Consider the following 20477-nt stretch of genomic DNA (forward strand, 5'->3'; position numbering starts at 1 on the left):
GTACACACAGAGCTCATCGCAGGGAGGGGGCTTCTATCACAAAAGTCACTGCACAGGATGTCCTCACCAGACTGACTCAGGGACCTTTGTAGGGGGGGAGAGGGCACGCTTGTGAAGTTCCAGATGTCGGGGAGAGGCGTTCCCCACAGAACAAGGTGTGTTGTTTGCTGTATTTGTGTGGATACCTTTTGTCGGACTATGTTTCTAGTATGATGCTGGCCACTGAACTGTATCTAATTCTTTTATTTTTTTTTCAAATTTTTATTTAAGTTCTAGTTAATATACATTGCAATATGGGTTTCAGGAGTAGAAATCAGTGATTCATCACTTACAGATAACACCAAGTGTCCTCATAACAACTGCCCTCCTTAATACCCATCACCCATTTAGCCCATCCCCTGCTTACCTCCCCTATCAAGCCTCAGTGTGTTCTCTATAGTTAAGAGTCTTTTGTGGTTTGCTTTCCTTTCTTTCATCTTACTTTCCATATGGTCATCTGTTTTCTTTCTTAAGTTCCACATAAAATGAAATCATGTTATTTTCTTTTCTGAGGTATTTCACTTATCATAATACACTGTGTCTCCATGGCAAGAGATACACTGTATCTCTTTGCAAATGGCAAGATATCATTCTTTTTTATGGCTGAGTAATATTCCCTTGTGTATATATAGGGCATCTTCTTTAACTATTTATCAGTCCATGGACATTTGGGCTTTCCATAATTTGGCTATTGTTGATAATGCTGCTATGAACATCAGGGTGCATGTACCCCTTCAAATCTGTATTATTGTAATTTTGGTGTATATACCTAGTAGTGAAGTTGCTGGTCATAGGGTAGTTCTGTTGTTAAATTTTTAGGGAACCTCCGTACTGTTCTTCAGAGTGGCTGCACCAGTTTGCATTCCCACAAACACTGTAAGAGGGTTCCCCTTTCTCCACATCCTCACCAACACCTGTTGTTTCTTGTGTTGTTAATTTTAGCCACTCTGACAGGTGTGAGGTGGTATCTCACTGTGGTTTTGATTTGTATTTCTGTGATGATGAGTGATGTTGAGCATCATTTCATGTGTCTGTTAGCCATCTGTATGTCTTCTTTGGAAAAATATCTGTTTATGTCTTCTGCCCATTTCTTCACCGGATTATTTGTTTCTTTGGGTGTTGAGTCTGATAAATTTTTTTTATAGATTTTGAAAACTAACCCTTTATCTGATATATCATTTGCAAATATCTTCTCCCATTCAGTAGGCTGCCTTTTAGTTTTGTTGATTGTTTCCTTCGCTGTGCAGAAGCTTTTTATCTTGATGAAGTCCCAATAGTTCATTTTTCCTTTCGTTCCTCTTGCCTTTGGAGACACATCTAGTAAAACGTTGCTATAGGAAAATCAAACAGGTTGCTGCATGTGTTCTCCTCTAGGGTTTTGATGGTTTCCTGCTTCACATTTAGGTATTTTATCCATTTTGAATTTATTTTTATATATGGTGTAAGAAAGTGGTCCAGTTTCATTCTTCTGCATGTCACTGTCCAGTTTTCCTGACACCAACTGTTGAAAAGACCGTCTTTTTTCCATTGGATATTCTTTGCTGCCTTGTTAAAGATTAGTTGACCATATAGTTGTGATTACATTTCTGGATTTTACATTCTGTTGCATTATCTATGTGGCTGTTTTTATGCCAGTACCATATTGTCTTGATGACTACAGCTTTGTAATATAGCTTGAAATCCGGAATTGTGATGCCTCCAGCTGTTTTTCTTTTTCAGGATTGCCTTGGCTATCTGGGGTCTTTTTTGGTTCTATGCAAATTTTAGGATTGTTTGTTCTAGCTCTGTGAAAAATGCTGCTGGTATTTTGATAGGGATTGCATTAAATGAGGAGATTGCTCTGGGTAATATAGACATTTAACAATGTTTGTTCTTCCAATCCATGAGCATGGAATATTTTTCCATTTATGTGTCCTCTTCAATTTCTTTCATAAGTGTTCTATAGTTTTCAGAGTATAGAAATTTTACCTCTTGTTAGGTTTATTCCTAGGTATCTTATTGTTTTTGGTGCAATTGTAAATGGGATCAAATCCTTGATTTCTTTTTCTGTTGCTTCACTATTGGAGTATAGAAATGCAATGAATTTCTGTACATTGATTTTATATCCTGCCACTTTGCTGAAATCATGTATTTGTTCTAGCAATTTTTTGGTGAAGCCTTTAGGATTTTCTACATAGAGTATAATGTCTGAAAATAGTATGGGTCTGTTCAAATTTTCTATTTCTTCCTGTTTCACTTTGGTAGTTTGTGAGTTTCTAGGAATTTATCCATTTCTTCCAGATTGCCCAGTTTGTTGGCATATAATTTTTCATAATATTCTCTTATAATTGTATCTGTGGTATTGGTTGTGATCTCTCCTTTTTCATTTGTGATTTTGTTTAATTGGGTCCTTTCTCTTCTCATTTTGATAAATCTGGCTTGGGTTTACAAATTTTATTAACTCTTTCAATGAACCACCTCTTAGTTTTGTTAATCTGTTCTATTATTTTTGTTTGTTTGTTTCTCTATTATTTATTTCCTCTCTAGTTTTTATCATTTCCCTTCTTTTGCTGGCTTTATGCTTTATTTGCTGTTCCTATTCTAGCTCCTTTAGGTGTAAAGTTTGGTTGTGTATTTAGGACTTTTCTTGCTTCTTACGGTATAGCTGTTTTGCAATATACTTCCCTTTGGGACCACTTTTGCTGCATCCCAAAGGTTTTGTAGTGTTGTGCTTTCATTTTTATTTGCTTCCATGTACTTTTTAATTTCTTCTTCAATTTTATGGTTAACCTATTCATTCTTTAGTAGAAGGTTCTTTAACCTCCATGTATTTGTGGTCTTCCCCAATTTTTTCTTGTGGTTGACTTCAAGTTTCATAGCATTGTCGTTTGAATATATGCATGGCATGATCTAAATCTTTTTGTACTTGTTGAGGGCTGATTTGTGACCCAATATGTGATGTATTCTGGAGGATGTTTTTGTGCACTCAACAATAATGTGTATTCTAATGCTTTAGGATGAAATGTTCTAAATATATCTGTTAAGTCCATCTGTTCCAGTGTGTCATTTAAAGCCATTGTTTTCTTGTTGATTTTCTGCTTAGATGATCTGTCCCTTGCTGTAGTTGGGGTGTTAAAGTCCCTACTATTATTGTATTATTGTCAATGAGTTTGTTTGTTATTAAATGATTTACATATTTGGGTTCCTCCAAGTTGGGGCATATATAATTGTTAGATCTTCTTGATGGATTATGATATAGTGCCCTTCTTCATCTCTTTTTACATTCTTTGGTTTAAAATCTAGTTCATATGGGTAGACAAAAGGACCATGGAAGAGGGTAGGAAGGGTGGAGAGGCGGTGCATGCTACACAGACTGGTGGGAGGGAGCCTGGGCGGTGGAGGGGCAGCCCGCCCAGAAAGGCAGAGCCCCCGAAGTCTGGCTTACAAAAGCAGAGGGGCCGGACTCTGTGAATTCTAACAGCCAGAGGGACTTAAAATCTGGAATGTTAAAAGTCAGCAGCTCTGCTCTTGGAGAGCGAGGAGGGCAAGAGGACACCAGGAGGGAGAGTTGTTGAGACCCGGAAGACAGAGCTCAGCTTGGCAGGGGAACAAAGGCTCTGGCAAGCGCCATCTCCCTCTCCCATCCCGCAGCTGAAATTCCAAAGGGAACCAGTCCCCATCACCAAAGTTGCTTGTACCATGCAAACGCCCAAAGCTGTGCTTCTGTGGAGCCATCCCTCTGACAGGGCTGTCTCCCTCCCTGTGCTGCAGGGCCCCTCCCGCAGGGGACCACTGATGGCAAAGCGAGCTAAGCCTGTCCCTCCTACCCCTTTGCACCTTGCGGATCCAGCCCGGCTAATATGCCAGATCCCATCAAAGCAGCACCACAAGCCTGGCAGTGTGCAAGTAGCCCAGACAGGGGCCACACCACTCCACAGTGAGTCCTGCTCCTGGGGACAGGGGAAGATAAGGTACACACCAGTCTGACTGTGGCCCCAGTGGTGGGCTGGGGGCAGACACTGGGTCTGACTGCAGCCCCACCCACCAACACAAGTTACTCCTGACAGCACAGGGGAAGTGCTCTGCAGTTTGGAGCCACTACAGGGACTACCCAAAATGATGAAATGTTAGAATTTTCCTCAAAAGAAACATCAGGAAGTAGTGACAGCTAATGAATTGGTCAAAAACGATTTAAGCAATATAAAGGAAAAGGAATTTAGTCACAAAATTAATAGTCACAAAATTAGTTGCTGGGCTTGAAAAAAGCATAGAGGACAGCAGAGAATCTATTGCTACAGAGATCAAGGGACTAAGAAATAGTCATGAGGAGCTAAAAAATGCTATAAATGAGGTGCAAAATAAAATGCAGGCAGCCATAACATGGACTGAAGAGGCAGAGGAGAGAACAGGTGAATTAGAAGATAAAATTATGGAAAAAGAGGAAGCTGAGAAAAAGAGAGAAAAAAAAATCCAGGAGTATGAGGGGAGAATTAGAGAACTAAGTGATGCAATCAAACGGAACAATATGCATATCATAGGAATTCCAGAAGAAGAAAAGAGAGAGAAAGGGGCTGAAGGTGTACTTGTACAAATCATAGCTGAGAACTTCCCTGATCTGGGGAAGGAAAAAGGCACTGAAATCCAAGAGGCACAGAGAACTCCCTTCAGACGTAACTTGAATCGATCTTCTGCACGACATATCATAGTGAAACTGGCAAAATACAAGGATAGAGAGAGAATTCTGAAAGCAGCTAGGGATAGACAGGCTCTAACTTACAAAGGGAGACCCATAAGAGTAGTGGCAGACCTATCTACTAAAACTTGGCAGGCCATAAATAAATGGCAGGAAATCTTCAATGTGATGAACCAAAAAAATATGCAGCTGACAATCCTTTATCCAGCAAGTCTGTCATTCAGAATAGAAGGAGAGATAAAGGTTTTCCCAAACAAACAAAAACTGAAGGAATTCATCACCACTAAACTAGCCCTACAAGAGATCCTCAGGGGGATTCTGTGAGTGAAATGTTGCAAGGACCACAAAGTACCAGAGACATCACTACAAGCATGAAACCTACAGACATCATAGTGACTCTAAATCCATATCTTTCAATAATAACACCGAATGTAAACGGACTAAATGCTCCAACCAAAAGACATAGGGTATCAGAATGGATAAAAAAACAAGACCACATCTATTTGCTGTCTATAAGAGACTCATTTTAGACCTGAGGACACCTTCAGATTGAAAGTGAGGGGATGGAGACCTATCTATCATGCTACTGGAAGTCAAAAGAAAGCTGGAGTAGCCATACTTATATCAGACAAACTAGACTTTAAACTAAAGGCTGTAACAAGAGATGAAGAAGGGCACTATATAATAATTACAGGGTCTATCCATCAGGAAGAGCTAACAATTATAAATGTCTACGTGCCGAATATGGAAGCCCCCAAATATATAAAACAATGAATCACAAACATAAGCAAATAAGAATGTGGTAATTGCAGGCGACTTTAATACAGGGGACTTACAACAATGGATAGATCATCTAGACACAGGATCAATAAAGGAACAAGGGCCCTGAATGATACATTGGATCAGATGGACTTGACAGATATATTTAGAACTCTGCCTCCCAAAGCAACAGAATATACTTTCTTCTCCAGTGCACATGGAACATTCTCCAAGATAGATCACATACTGGGTCACAAAACAGCCCTTCATAAGTTTACAAGAATTGAAATTATACCATGCATACTTTCAGACCACAATGCTATGAAACTTGAAATCAACCACAGGGAAAAGTCTGGAAAACCTCCAAAAGCATGGAGGTTAAAGAACACCCTACTAAAGAATGAATGCATCAACCAGGCAATTAGAGAAAAAATTAAAAAATATATGGAAACAAATGAAAATGAAAATACAACAATCCAAATGCTTTGGGATGCAGCGAAGGCAGTCCTGAGTGGAAAATACATTGCAATCCAGGCCTATCTCAAGAAACCAGAAAAATCCCAAATACAAAATCTAACAGCACACCTAAAGGAAATAGAAGCAGAACAGTAAAAACACCCCAAACCCAGCAGAAGAAGATAAATAATAAAGATCAGAGCAGAAATAAACAATATAGAATCTAAAGAAACTGTAGAGCAGATCGATGAAATTAAGAATTGTTTTTTTGAAAAAAGAAACAAAATTGATAAACCTCTAGCCAGGCTTCTCAAGAAGAAAAGGGAGATGACCTAAATAGATAAAATTGTGAATAAAAATGGAATTATTACAACCAATCCCTCAGAAATACAAGCAATTATCAGGGAATACTATGAAAAATTATATGCCAACAAACTGGACAATCTGGAAGAAATGGACAAATTCCTAAGCACCCACACACTTCCAAAACTCAAATAGAAAGAAATAGAAAACTTGAACAGACCCATAACCAGCAAAGAAATTGAATCAGTTATCAAAAATCTCCCAACAAATAAGAGTCCAGCACCAGATGGCTTCCCTGGGGAATTCTACCAGACATTTAAAGCAGAGATAATACCTATCCTTCTCAAGCTGTTCCAAAAAATAGAAAGGGAAGGAAAACTTCCAGACTCATTCTATGAAGCCAGCATTACTTTGATTCCTAAACCAGACAGAGACCCAGCAAAAAAAGAGAACTACAGGTCAATATCCCTGATGAATATGAAGTAAAAATTCTCAATAAGATACTAGCAAATCGAATTCAACAGCAGATGAAAAGAATTATTCACCACGATCAACTGGGATTCATTCCTGGGCTGCAGGGCTGGTTCAACATTCGCAAATCAATCAATGTGGTACATCACATTAATAAAAGAAAAGATAAGAACCATATGATCCTCTCTATCAATGCAGAAAAAGCATTTGACAAAATTCAGCATCCTTTCTTAATAAAAACCCTCAAGAAAGTCGGGATAGAAGGAACATACTTAAACATCATAAAAGCCACTTACGAAAAGCCCACAGCTAATATCATCCTCAATGGGGAAAAACTGAGAGCTTTCCCCCTGAGATCAGGAACACGACAGGGATGTCCACTCTCATCGCTATTGTTTAACATAGTGTTGGAAGTTCTAGCATCAGCAATCAGACGACAAAAGGAAATCAAAGGCATCTACATTGGCAAAGATGAAGTCAAGCTTTCACTTTTTGCAGATGACATGATATTATACATGGAAAATCCGATGGACTCCACCAAAAGTCTGCTAGAACTGATACATGAATTCAGCAAAGTCACATGATACAAAATTAATGTACAGAAATCAGTTGCATTCTTATACACTAATAATGAAGCAACAGAAAGACAAATAAAGAAACTGATCCCATTCACAACTGCACCAAGAAGCATAAAATACCTAGGAATAAACCTAATCAAAGATGTAAAAGATATGTAGGCTGAAAACTATAGAAAGCTTATGAAGGAAATTGAAGAAGATACAAAGAAATGGAAAAACATTCCATGCTCATGGACTGGAAGAATAAATATTGTTAAAATGTCAATACTGCCCAAAGCTATATACACATTTAATGCAATCCCAATCAAAATTGCACCAGCATTCTTCTCAAAGCTAGAACAAGCAATCCTAAAATTTGTATGGAACCAGAAAAGACCCCGAATAGCCAAAGTAATATTGAAGAAGAAGACCAAAGTGGGAGGCATCATAATCCCAGACTTCAGACACCACTACAAAGCTGTAATCATCAAGACAGCATGGTATTGGCACAAAAACAGACACATAGACCAATGGAATAGAATAAAGACTCCAGAATTGGACCCACAAAAGTATGTCCAACTAATCTTTGAAAAACAGGAAAGAATATCCAATGGAAAAAAGACAGTCTCTTTAACAAATGGTGCTGGGAGAACTGGACAGCCACATGCAGAAGAATGAAACTATACCACTTTCTCACACCATTCACAAAAATAAACTCAAAATGGATAAAGGACCTGAATGTGAGACAGGAAACCATCAAAACCCTAGAGGAGAAAGCAGGAAAAGACCTCTCTGACCTCAGCCGTAGCAATTTCTTACTTGACACATCTCTACAGGCAAGGGAATTAAAAGCAAAAATGAACTACTGGGACCTTATGAAGATAAAAAGCTTCTGCACTGCAAAGGAAACAATCAACAGAACTAAAAGGTATCCAACGGAATGGGAAAGTATTTGCAAATGACATATCAGACAAAGGGCTAGTATCCAAAACCTATTAAGAACTCACCAAACTCCATACCCCAAAAACACGTAATCCAGTGAAGAAATGGGCAGAAACATGAATAGACACTTCTCTAAAGAAGACATCCAGATGGCCAACAGGCACATGAAAAGATGCTCAATGTCGCTCCTCATCAGGGAAATACAAATCAAAACCACACTGAGATACCACCTCACACCAGTCAGGGTGGCTAAAATGAACAAATCAGGAGACTATATATGCTGGAGAGGATGTGGAGAAATGGGAACCCTCTTGCACTGTTGGTGGGAATTCAAACTGGTGCAGCTGCTCTGGAAAACAGTGTGGAGGTTCCTCAAAAAATTAAAAATAGACCTACCCTATTACCCAGCAATAGCACTGCTAGGAATTTTCCCAAGGGATACAGAGGTGCTGATGCATAGGGGCACTTGTACCCCAATGTTTACAGCAGCACTTTCAACAATAGCCAAATTATGGAAAGAGCCTAAATGTCCATCAACTGATGAATGGATAAAGAAATTGTGGTTTATATACACAATGGAATACTACTTGGCAATGAGAAAGAATGAAATATGGCCTTTTGTAGCAACATGGATGGAACTGGAGAGTGTTATGCTAAGTGAAATAAGTCCTACAGACAAAGATAGATACCATATGTTTTCACTCTTATGTGGATCCTGAGAAACTTAACAGAAGATCATGGGGGAGGGGAAGGAAAAAAAAAGTTAAAGAGGGAGAGAGCCAAACCATAACAGACTCTTAAAAACTGAGAATAAACTGAGGGTTCACAGGGAGTGGGAGGGTGGGGAGGGTGGGTGATAGTCACTGAGGGCACCTGTTGGGATGAGCACTGGGTGTTGTATGGAAACCAGTTTGACAACAAATTTCATATTAAAAAAAATCTAGTTCATCTGATATAAGTATGGTACTCTGGCTTTTTTTTTGATCTCCAGTAGCATGATAGATTATTCTCCATCCCCTCACTTTCAATCTGGAGGTGTCTTTAGGTCTAAAATAAGTCTCTTGTAGGTAGCATATAGATGGGTGTTGTTTGTTTGTTTGATTGTTTGAATCTATTTGATACCCAGTGTCTTTTGATTGGAGCATTTAGTCCATTTACATTGAAGAGTGATTACTGATAGATATGAATTTAGTGCCATCATGTTACCTATAAAGTTGGTGTTTCTGGTGATGTCTTTTTTTCCTTTATACTCTTCGTTGCTTTTGCTCTTTCATTCCCACGCAGAGTCCCCTTTAGTATTTCTTGCAGGGCTGGTTTGGCGTTCATGAACTCCTTTAGTTTTTGTTTGTGTGGGAAACTCTTTATCTCTCCTATTCTGAATGACAGCCTGGTGGATAAAGTCATTTTGGCTGCATATTTTCCCCATTCAGCACAGTTTATATATCATGCCACTACCTTCTAGACTGTCAAGTTTCTGTGGACAGATGTGCCATGAACCTGATCTGTCTTCCCTTGTAGGTTAAGGACTTTTTTTCCCTTGCTGCTTTCAAGATTCTTTCCTTGTCTGTGTATTTTATGAATGATATGTCTAAGTGATGACTGGCTTTTGTTGAATTTGATGAGAATTCTCTGTGCCTCTTGGGTTTTGATGTCTGTTTCCTTCCCCAGATAAGGGAAGGTTTCAGTTAAATTTGCTCAAATAAACCTTTTTGCCCCCTTTCCCCTCTCTTCTTCTGGGATTCCTATGGTATGTTACTACACTTTAAGGTGTTGCTGAATTCCCTAAGTCCACATTCATGATCCAATACTTTTCTTCCCCTCCTCTTCTCAGCTTATTTCCCATAATTTTATCTACTATATCACTGATCTGTTCCTCTATTTTGTCCATCCTCTGCATTGTACCCAGTCGGTTTTGCGTCTTGGTTGTAGCATTTTTAATTTCAGCCTAACTAGATTTTAGTTCTTTTATTTCTGTAATAAGGGATTCTCTAGTGTCTTCTATGCTTTTCTTAAGCCAAGCTATTATCCATTGTGATTACTGTTTTAAATTCTGGTTCAGGAATCTTACTCATATCTGTTTTGATTAAATACCTGGCTGTGATTTCTTCCTGTTATTTCTTTTGGGATGAATACCTCCATCTTGTCATTTTTGTCTAGGTCACTGTTGTGTGTGTGTGTGTGTGTGTGTGTGTGTGTGTGTATGTGTGTGTGTTAGGAAAGGCTGTTATATTCCTGCTCCTGAGAATAATGGCTATAATAAGAAGGGGTTCTATACTGTCTTGTGCCTGGTGCTTCAGGAAATGTTTCAGAGTGTGGACTCTACTGTTGTGTTTTGGCTGCTCCATCCCTCAAGTCAGTCCTCTGCAGAGTTTTTCCTTGCTTACAGTACAGAGTGGTTGGACCTTGTCCACTATATGGAAAGTTTTAGGTGTGTTTTGGTCTGCTTGTTAAAAGAAGCTAGATCTTATTTCCGCTAGGCTGAAGCTTTGGAGCACTGTATATGATCACTGAACTTGGTGCATGCAGGGGATTTGTTCCAGTCTTCTGGGGGAGGGGCCTGTTGTGCTGGTACTCAGAGTGACTTGTCCTTGTAAAGATGTACCTGCAGGTGCAGTGGGGCGGGGCTTGGTGTAAGTCGCTGCAGCCTCCGGTGGAGTTGATGTGCTGCTCACCGAAGTCTGTCTGTATTAATGTGCAGGCAGAAAATGGTGTCATCCCACTCTTTCATCCCTGGAGAGGGGAGTACACACCTGCCACTATTCAGGAAGCCATCACAGAAGAGCAAACAATCTCGACTCTTGTATCCCAGATTTATGTCAGAACGCTGCCTTCACCCTGTCTGTCTGAGCCGTCTGTCTGCCTGGCAGCACAGTACTCCTGTGTTTTATCTCAGGCATGTGACTGGGTTTCAGAGCTCCAAATTTAGGGACCTGGTGTGGCATGGACCCACACTGATCCTCTGGGGGAGAGTCTTGCTGTGCTATGGCTGGTGTTTATTTGTGCCAGAAAAACAGTTGCATGACTGTGCAGTGGTTTGACGTTTATGGTAAAGCACAGAAAAAGCCATAATCAAGGTTTGCTGCCTTCAGCAAGTGTCTCTGTTCCTATTCTAGTGAACAGGGCAGCATGTTGGTGCCCACCAGCTCTTTTTTTCCTGGGAAGCCATGCCACCTCTCCCAAATGCATTCCAAGAAGAGGAACTGTCTCCCTGTGTGTCTCGGGGGATCCTCAGACCACACTGCCCACTCCTGGGCTTCTGGTCTCCTTCCCCATAAGAGCACTACTAAGCCCACCAGGTATGACCCTGGCAATGGCATGGACTTCTAAAACTTCAGCCTTTGAGCTCTGCTGCTTACAAAACCTTGTGGTAGTCAGTCCCTCTCCTTTTCCCAGTCCATGGTTTTGGGGAAGAGTTTCTCTTGTGCAATCCCCTGCACTCTGCTTTCTCTCTCTCTCCCCCCCCCCCACTCTTTGTCTCCATGATCAGGGCTCCCTCCCCTCCAGAGCACATGCAGTTCTTTTCTGCCCTGAATAAACTCTCTGCAGTTCCTACATTTAACAATGTGGCCATTTTTCTCCCTCTAAATGTGCAGTTTGTTTTCTCAGCCCTCAGATTGATTTTTTGGGTGCTCAGAATGATTTGATATTTATCTAGCTATGTTGAAGGGACAAGGCAAGCATAGGATCCCTCTACTCCTTCACCACCTTAACTCTTCCCCCCTCCAATTCTTTTATTCATCCATTGAGATAATCATGTTTCTCTTCTCCACATTGCTGATATGGTAAGTTACATTGATATTTGAACTACTGAATCAGACTTGTATTGCATGGGTGGCCCCTAATTAGTCTTGATGTTTTGTTCTTTTAATATGTTCTCAGATTTCATTTTGAAGTGTTTTGTTGAAGGTTTTTAAATATACTTTATTCTTATTTTGTATTAAAGTTTTGGTTTTGAGATTAAAAAAAGTAATTACAAAGATCTTATTGTGGTAATCATTTTACAATATATGCATGTCAAGTCATTATATGGAATACCTTAAACTTATACACAGGTGTTTGTCAGTTATATCTCAATAATAATGGGGAAAATAATTACACACACAAGCACACCACAACCCATGCTTGACATGCACACTCCAATAAAATGTAGACACACCTGTATACCCCAGGCACACTCATATATCCAACATATTTCTACACTACCATGCTACACGTGCACAACACAGACAGCCACACACTACCCACATGCCACATATTCACACACCTCACAGAGCCCCCCCACCCCGCCCACCACTCTCCATTCTGCTAGAACAGTGACTATAGCTCTTACCTCCTACACAAACAAAGTAACTCTCCCCAGCCATAATTTCATGACAGGAATTTACCACCAGCTGGAAATAGAGAGAGGGGTGGCAGGTCAGGAATAGTGACATGGGGGGAGGGACACGGTGAGAAGCCATCCCATTGCTCTTCTCACATTTAGCCCACACTCACCATGTTAACGATGTCTTCCAGGGACTCGAATCCACTGTTTACCCCATAAAATTGGTCATTTCTTTCTACAATGTCTTTTAGCTACAAGAGAGAGGAAGCACCTTGGGCACATGGCCTGGGCTTGAGGACAAAGAAATCTCTACCCCAGGAGACAGTCTCTTCCCTTATGCCATATTAGACTCCAAGAGCCAGACCCTGGTTTGTGGGCAGCAGCCCACACTTATGGAAGGGAAAGCTCTTCTGTCTCCACTGCTGGTGGGCAGGTTTTACACGCTGTTATTCATTTCTGGAGTAGCTATCTGCTGTCCAGACACCGGGGTGGGTTACAGGACCACCTTTGGGAGAGCTGACTTTGAAAGCATACCCCATTTGGGCTCGCAAGGGGCACCAGGTTACCTGTTCTGAATTACCTGGTCATTCTTATAGTCTTTTACACCCACAGAATAAACTTTGGCGCCCCTTTCACGAGCCTTCTCAGCCTAAGAGAAAGAACCCTTTGAGTATAAAGTACCAAATACATGGGGCAAAACGCTGGTACTGATGGGTTGGACTCACTTCAGACTTAGTCTCCTCAAATGTCCTTGGTGTCAGCGGTCCTGCAGTCAGACCAATAATCAGACTGGGAGCATTGCTGCCTGCAGGGGAAATGGGGAGTAACCTCATTGGTAAAGATACACAAAGTGACTCTCTGCAGGCTGCTGGGGCCACAACACTGCTCCCCATACTTCCTCCTCCAAGGAAGAAGTGCCCAGACCTGAGCACCTGCCATCAGGAGTGCCTGGAGAGCTAGCATCCCAGTCCTGGAGGGAGAAGGAGACTTCTCTCTCTTAGATGAAGACAGTTCTGGGTAGAGCACAGCCTTTTCCAGTGTTGGAGACACAGTTACAGGACATCAGCCGAAGGGAAAGAACTGAAGGAAAAAGGAGCCAGGGCCAGAAATGTGATACAGACAAAGTGTGGGCGGCAAAGGGTAAACCCGGCTCTTTTTTTCTGAAAATGGAATCCTTCTGCTCTTGGTTTCCCTGGCTTCCTGTTTTCTTGTTCAGGCAGCCCAAGTGTTGGTCAAGCACCTCACAGTTACCAAGAGCCTAGAAGGTACACACATGATCCCATGTGGTTCTGAGACTCATCACTGGGGGTGGTTTTCATCCTCACTGCACAGAGGAGGAACCTGTGGCACAGAGAGGGCAAGCACCTTGCTCCAAGAGTCAGCGCTAGGAAGGGGCCGAGGAGGGTCTGCACCTTGCTGAGGCCCAGGCCTGGCTCTGTCCCCACACCTGCCCGTAATGAAGTCACCAGGAAGCTTACCTCCATAGATTGCTTTTTCAATCTGCTCATTTGCCTGCAAGGAAATGAAGGAGTGTTGGAGAGGGCGGTGGGAGGACCCAGGATAATCTAAGAACTCCATAAAGCAGAGATCCTCAGAGCTCTAGATTTGGTACCTTTTTAAATCCTTCATGCATGTTTGCGGCTCCGGTAGGCACTATATTCTGAATTTTTTCAAGACTATTATGTATTTTACTTCTGAAAAAAAATTAGAAAAGGGGTTGAGGTATAATCTGGGGTTGAATTTACAAGCAGCCTAAGCTGTCCTGGAGCCACTGTGCACTGTGAAGACCTGTCTAGTCGGGACAGGATACAAGTCTAGTAGCCTGGTCATGACCTTATGCTCTGTGTCCTCGATATGAACAGGACTTGCTCAGGCCTTCTCTGTCCCCCATCTGGTGAGCATGGCGTGGGGGGAGGCTGCTCTGCTGCTCCCATGGGTATGGCCTGGCTTTCTCTGCACTCACCACTGTCTCAGGCACACTACCTGGGGGACCCTCAAGAGCCCTGCCTTGATCATCTGTGGTGAATGTGGGGCACACTCATGGATGTGCCACTGTGAATCTGCACTCACAGTGTGACTGGCAGGGCTGCTAGCACCTACCGGGTCCCTTGGGAAGGCACACTCTTCCTTCAGCAGGTAAGGCTGAGTTTGGAAAAGGTCATCCTGCTGATAGCTCTGCTCTGTCCCATCCTCCCCGTCACAGAATCCTGAGATTGACTTGCACCTGCCCCAAGCCTCTTCCCCTTCTGTATTGGCACCAAAGGAAGGAGAAAGCTCCTTAATGAGAGAACTAGGGCTCCTGGGCTTACATACTCCTGAAGAAAAAGGCCAAAAGCTGGGGAAGTGCCTCGAGGGCTGCCCATGCAGGTGGAGGGGCAGTGCTCCCCTGGCTGCCATGGGTATGTGGCCAGGTGGCTGCTGCTAAGGGGGATTTCACAGGTGGGACTGGGGACCTAGGTTCAGGCTAATCTCATGTGACAAGCTGAGCTGGCACAGCAAGGCTAGGAGAGCTGGGACCCTGAGAGGGCTTCTTACTGTGGGGAGTGGAGATGTTGCTGTGGGGTGAGACCTGAGAGCTCCAGGTCTAGCCCCACCCAGCCCAGGAGGTGAGGCCTGGCACCCATGGCCAGTGGAGATCAAACCAGGTGCTACTCGGCCCAGCAAAAATATTCTCCCTCCTCTCGCCACATTTTGTAAGTTTATTTAACTGAGCCCCCAAATCTGGGGCGACTCTCATGCTTCCCCAGTCTATGGCCCAGGAGCCTCCTGGTCAGGCATATGGTTGCCTGAGCCAGTGCCCTTAAGGGAGTGCTGCCCCTCCAGCCCTACTCCTAGCTCTGCATTTGGAAGGAATACAGGCTCCTAACACCCTCAGCTAGACTCCTTCCCTTAAAACATTACTTCCTCAGAAAAACATAATTTCATATAGTTTCCATGCCCCTGGGCCCCATTCCCACTCCTGAACCCTGAATCAGGGAAGACATTACTGTGTTCACGCTCCAGAGAGGACCAGGCGGGTCCTCCCTGAGCCCCCTCCCCGCCACAGCTTCTCACATCTGGGGCCCTGAGCCCCCCACCTTGGAGGAGGCAGAGGTCTTACCCTCCCCAGTGGGCAGCTCTTCCTCCAGAGCCCCCTGCCCAGCAGCCCTGCATCTCTCTGCCACCTGCCAGCATCTTTCCCAATGGACTTGCTTCCTTCCACTTTCAACCTACTCTGGTCTCTCTGTCCTGAATGCAAAACCCCACCTATGCACAAATTTGTGCCTCCACTAGTGCTTGGGGCAGCCAGCCCTCTCTCCCTGCTTGTCCTGGAGTCAGGCAGAAGAGTGCTGCTACCTCCAAGCATTGACACCCCCACTCTGCTATGCCTGGCTTCTCTCCATGGTCCTGAATGGTAGCTCTGTGCCACAAATATTGGGGCCCATCTAGTCCTAAGAGGTGCTCAACCTCTCTTTGGTGCTTCATTGGGTTCCAGTCATTTGTGTCCATGGGAATCTTAACCTCCTTAACCAGCTATTCAGAAGCTCCATAACTTCCAGACTTTTGCCCAAACTTCTGGGCTCACCATGGCCCACCTAGTATGCAGGCATGTCTTATCTTCCTCAAGCACCCTATCCCAGCCTGATGTTCAGGACCCCACTCATGGGTTTAGACCCACCAAGGGAGCAAAATTCCCTCCACTGAAAACATCAATGCTTCGATGCTGCCGATCTCTTCCTCCCTGGTTCTGATCTGTCTCCCACCCACCCCTCCTTACACACTGGCTCAGGGCGGAAAGTGACATATAACAACAGTAGGTGTCAGACTCATATCACTGTTCATAAAGGACCTGTACATCTGCTCCCTAAAATCCTGGGAATCCTAGCTAGCCCATTCTAAGAAAAGGGAAGAGCATGGAGGGAAGAACTCAGGACAGCTGTAGGTCAGGGCTTAGAGGGGTGGAGAGGTCTAGCAGCACATAGTCTGCCAGTGTCAGTGCAGCCAGGGGTCAGAGAGAGCTGGGGGGCCCAAAGCTAAGGATCAGGGTGCACAAGGAAAGAAGTCCAGGCCAGCCCAGCCTGCACACCAGTGGGCTCCCCACTGTGGTTTCAGGGAACCCCTCAGCCTCTTAGCTCTCCCTGAGACCTGGTTTTCTAGGTCTGCCATTGGGGATCATATCAGTGCTTACCTGTCAGAGGTGAGATTCATGATGGTGTCGCTCTGTGTGGAGTAGGTGATTAAGGACATCCTCATTTTTGAACTGTGGAGGAAGCATGTGTGAGACGCCATCAACACAGGCTCAAAATGAAACCAATGAAGCTCAGAAAAACAAGGCTCAAGGCAGCCAATGAGGGGGTCTATGTCAATTTCTATACTTCCCACCACAACTCTTCTGCTTTGGGACCCATTTCCCAAACCTGAAAGTTGCTGTAAATTTAGTGAAAAATTTTTTAGACTGTAAGATGTGTGGCCTCCTTAGAATAGAATGACAAGATGGCATCCTGATCCATTCTTACACTCTTACATTCTTACGGTATTCCAAAAGACAGACAGACAGACAGACACACACACACACACACACACACACACACACACACACACACACCAAGCCATGTGAACAGTACATTGCAAGGAGATAAGACACCTGCACATTCCTGCATGAGGGGTTCCCCCTGGTCTCTCTTCTACATTCTTTGGACCTTCATTCCTTTCTCTCCTAACTCCTTCTGTACTTCCTTCTCTTGTCAAAGAAATTAATTCTCTTTCTTGGCAGCCATTTATCTAAATCCCTCTCTTTCCATCCTCTAGCCACTGTCTTCTGACCTGTTGACCCTCATTATCACTTAGATAAATTGGTACAATAGGTCCCTAGCTGAACTTCTTATTGTTCTTGGCTCTTAATCCAGCTCATTTTATCCACTATTATAAGAATTTTTTCTTGAAGCACAACCTCGATCATGTGAGACCCCTGCTCAAAAATCCTATACCCACCTATTGCGCACAGCAGGAAATTCAAGCTTGTGGTCTGGCATAATGAGCCCCTATGTTCTTGGCTCTTGGCTTACTTGTCCAGCCTCATCTCTGGGTCTTCTCCTGACTAAACCTACTCTGCAGCCAAACAGACCATTCCCATCACAAGAAGCCTCTTTGATGGTTCCTGTTACCCTGTTTTCCCCTATCTTTCAAGGCCTAGTTCAAATTTCACATCTTCTAGGTAGCTATCCTTGGCTTTTTCTCTAGGAATTCTTGCTTTTTCCTCCATATTGCCATGCAAGACTTTTGTCCCTTTCTCTTGGCCTTCAGCATCATTTAACCAGGTTTTTGGTTACTGAGTCAGTCTGCTTTAACTTCCTCTCCAAGCCTGTAAAGTCCTCAGAAGCAGACTGTGTCCCCCTTAATGTGGACTGACTTTCCAGCAAGAGTCAGTGAAAGCTGCTAAGAACTAATGGAATCAGTGTGATTTTCCTTTTTCAGAACACCACCATGGGCTCTGTGCTCCTGGCCTGAGGGACTCCCATGCCCACTGAGTCTAAGCAGCTGTGTATCTGTCTGACAGAAGAAAATACCCTGGAGCATGGAGAAGCCTTACTTTGGAAACCTCTTCACCAGATCATCCACAAATTTATAAATGTCCTTCCAAATGCTGTTTGCATTGTCTGACCTGAAAGCAAAGACTTGAGTCAGAGGGATGAAAGACAATCATCAGGAGAGCAGTTTCTGTCCCCACCTCCCACAGTCCCTTTAGCAAGCTCCTCTGCATCCCACATAACTGAAAATGAGAATATCAACAAGAAACTAATTATTAAAAAACACAAATCTGAAGGTGAAATTTGCAATAATTTTATTGAAAAAATTATTACAGTGGTTCAATAGCATATTTGAGTATAAACAGCAAAAAATCTGGGAAGCTGAGGATAGGAAAATTGAAATTTTCAAGTGTCAGGAGTAGAAAGAAAAAAGAATGAAGAAAAATGATAAGCATCTTTTGGACCTACATGAAACCATGAAACAGACCAACATCTACACTTCAGGAATCCTAGAAATAGGTAAGAGAAAAGAACGTAAACATTATTTGAAGAAATAGCAGCAAAAAAAATGTCCAAAATTGAATATTATTCAGCCATAAAAATGATTGAAATCTTGCCATTTGCAACAAAATGGATATATCTAGAGAGTATAAATGCTAAGTGAAATAAATCAGGCAGAGAAAGACAAACACCATATGAATTCACTGGTATGTGGAATTTAAGAAACAAAGAAACAAGCAAACAAAACAAAGGAAAAGAAGAGCCAAACCAAAAAAACAGACTCTTAACTGCAGAGAATAAACAGATGGTTTTCAGAGGGGAGGCGGGTGACAGATGGGTGAAATAGGTGAAGGGGATTAAAAGCACAGTTATCCTGATGAGCACTGAATGAAGTATAGAATTGTTGAATTACTACATTGTACACCTACAATTAATATAACACTATATGTTAACTATACTAGAATTATTTTTTTAAAGTACATGATTGTATGAAGTATATAAATCAACCTATCCAAGAACCTCAACGAACTTCAACTGTGATAAACTAAAGAGACCCACCCTAAGACATATTATAATAAACCTACTGAAAGACAAAAACAACAAAAGAATCTTGAGCAGGAAGGAAGACTTGTAACATGCAGGTTGTCCTCACTAAGATTATTTCTCATCAGAAACCTTGGAGGACAGAAGGTAGTAGAGAAAATATTTAAAGTGATGAAAGGAAAAAAAATCAAATTAGAATGCCAAATTCTACAAAACTGTCCTTTGTAGGTAATAGAGAAATTTAGATATTCACAGATAAACAAAAGATGAGGGAGTTCATTTCCAATGGACCTGCCCTAACATTAAGTAATGTTAAAAGAGCCATACAGATTAAACAGGAGGGCACTAACCAGTAACTTGAAGTTATATGAACATAAAAAGATACAGACTTAGCTTTCTGGTAAAGATAAATACAAGAGCAAATATAAAAGCTAGCATCATTGTAATCTTGGTTTGTAACTGAACATTTACTCTCTATAGAATTCAAAAGAAATGCATTGAAGTCATTAGAAATCTGTTACTGGGCACACAATGTGTAAAGCTGTAATTTGTGACACTGATAACACAAAGGAGGGGTTGTAGCAGCTTAGGAGTAGAGTTTTTATATGTGATTAAAGTTAAGATGGCATTAATTATAATTAGATTGCTATAAATTTAGCATATTACAGTTAGTGGTCATGTAATCATAGAGAAAATATCTATAATAGAATGCACAGAGGAAATGAGAAGGGGATAAAAACTTGATTATTCTATTTTGTACTAATAAGTTTTGATTCCCTTCCCAGAAGTAGGCAGTAAAGGAGAAAATAAGGAGCAAAAGGGCCTAAGACAAACATAAAATAAACAGCAAAATGGCAGAAGTAAGTCCTTCCATATAGCAATTATTTTAAATGTAAATGGATTAAACCACCCAGACAAAAGGGATAGATTGGCAGAATAGATGAAAGAAAGATCTAAGTGTATGCTATCTACAAGAGACTCACTTTGGATGGAAGGACATAAATAGGTTGAAAGTGAAAGAATGCAAAGATATTCAAGGCAAACTGAAACCCAAAGAGAGCTGGGTAACTATATTATATAAAATAGACATTAAATAAGAAACTGTTATAAATAACAAAGGACATTATATATTCATAAAAGAGTCAAATAATCAAGACAGTAAAACAGCTATAAACAGATATTCACCAAACATTGAAGCTCCAAAATTTATGAGGCTAACATTGACAGAATTTAAGAGGGAATTAGAAATCTCTACAATAAAGGTTGAAGACTTCAATACTCTACTTTCAATAATGGATAGAGAAACTAGACAAAATATCAGGAAATGGATAAGGGAATTGAGGATGTGAACAACACTCTAAACCAGTTGTACCTAACAGATATGTAAAGAACACTCTATGTGA

The 20477-nt window shown here is 41.9% G+C and overlaps 1 protein-coding gene across 4 annotated transcripts in view; it reads right to left on the reverse strand.

Annotated features, from left to right (window-relative positions):
- LOC122202384 (anthrax toxin receptor-like) overlaps window positions 1-20477 on the reverse strand; it is a 55084-nt gene that overhangs the window by 18812 nt on the left and 15795 nt on the right. For all 4 annotated transcript variants that reach the window (XR_006194628.1, XM_042908741.1, XM_042908740.1 and 1 more), the window contains exons 2-9: window positions 18093-18164; window positions 16692-16763; window positions 14136-14217; window positions 14002-14035; window positions 13249-13328; window positions 13104-13172; window positions 12694-12774; window positions 12530-12590 (exon numbers count right to left, since the gene is read on the reverse strand). Coding sequence is in view for 3 of the 4 variants with exons in the window: in XM_042908741.1 (XP_042764675.1) it covers window positions 12530-12590; window positions 12694-12774; window positions 13104-13172; window positions 13249-13328; window positions 14002-14035; window positions 14136-14217; window positions 16692-16763; window positions 18093-18164 (551 nt within the window). In the remaining variant the exon portion in view is untranslated. The remainder of the gene's footprint in view (window positions 1-12529; window positions 12591-12693; window positions 12775-13103; window positions 13173-13248; window positions 13329-14001; window positions 14036-14135; window positions 14218-16691; window positions 16764-18092; window positions 18165-20477) is intronic.

The sequence above is a fragment of the Panthera leo genome, chromosome D2, assembly GCF_018350215.1.
Source record: "Panthera leo isolate Ple1 chromosome D2, P.leo_Ple1_pat1.1, whole genome shotgun sequence".
Taxonomy (NCBI): domain Eukaryota; kingdom Metazoa; phylum Chordata; class Mammalia; order Carnivora; family Felidae; genus Panthera; species Panthera leo.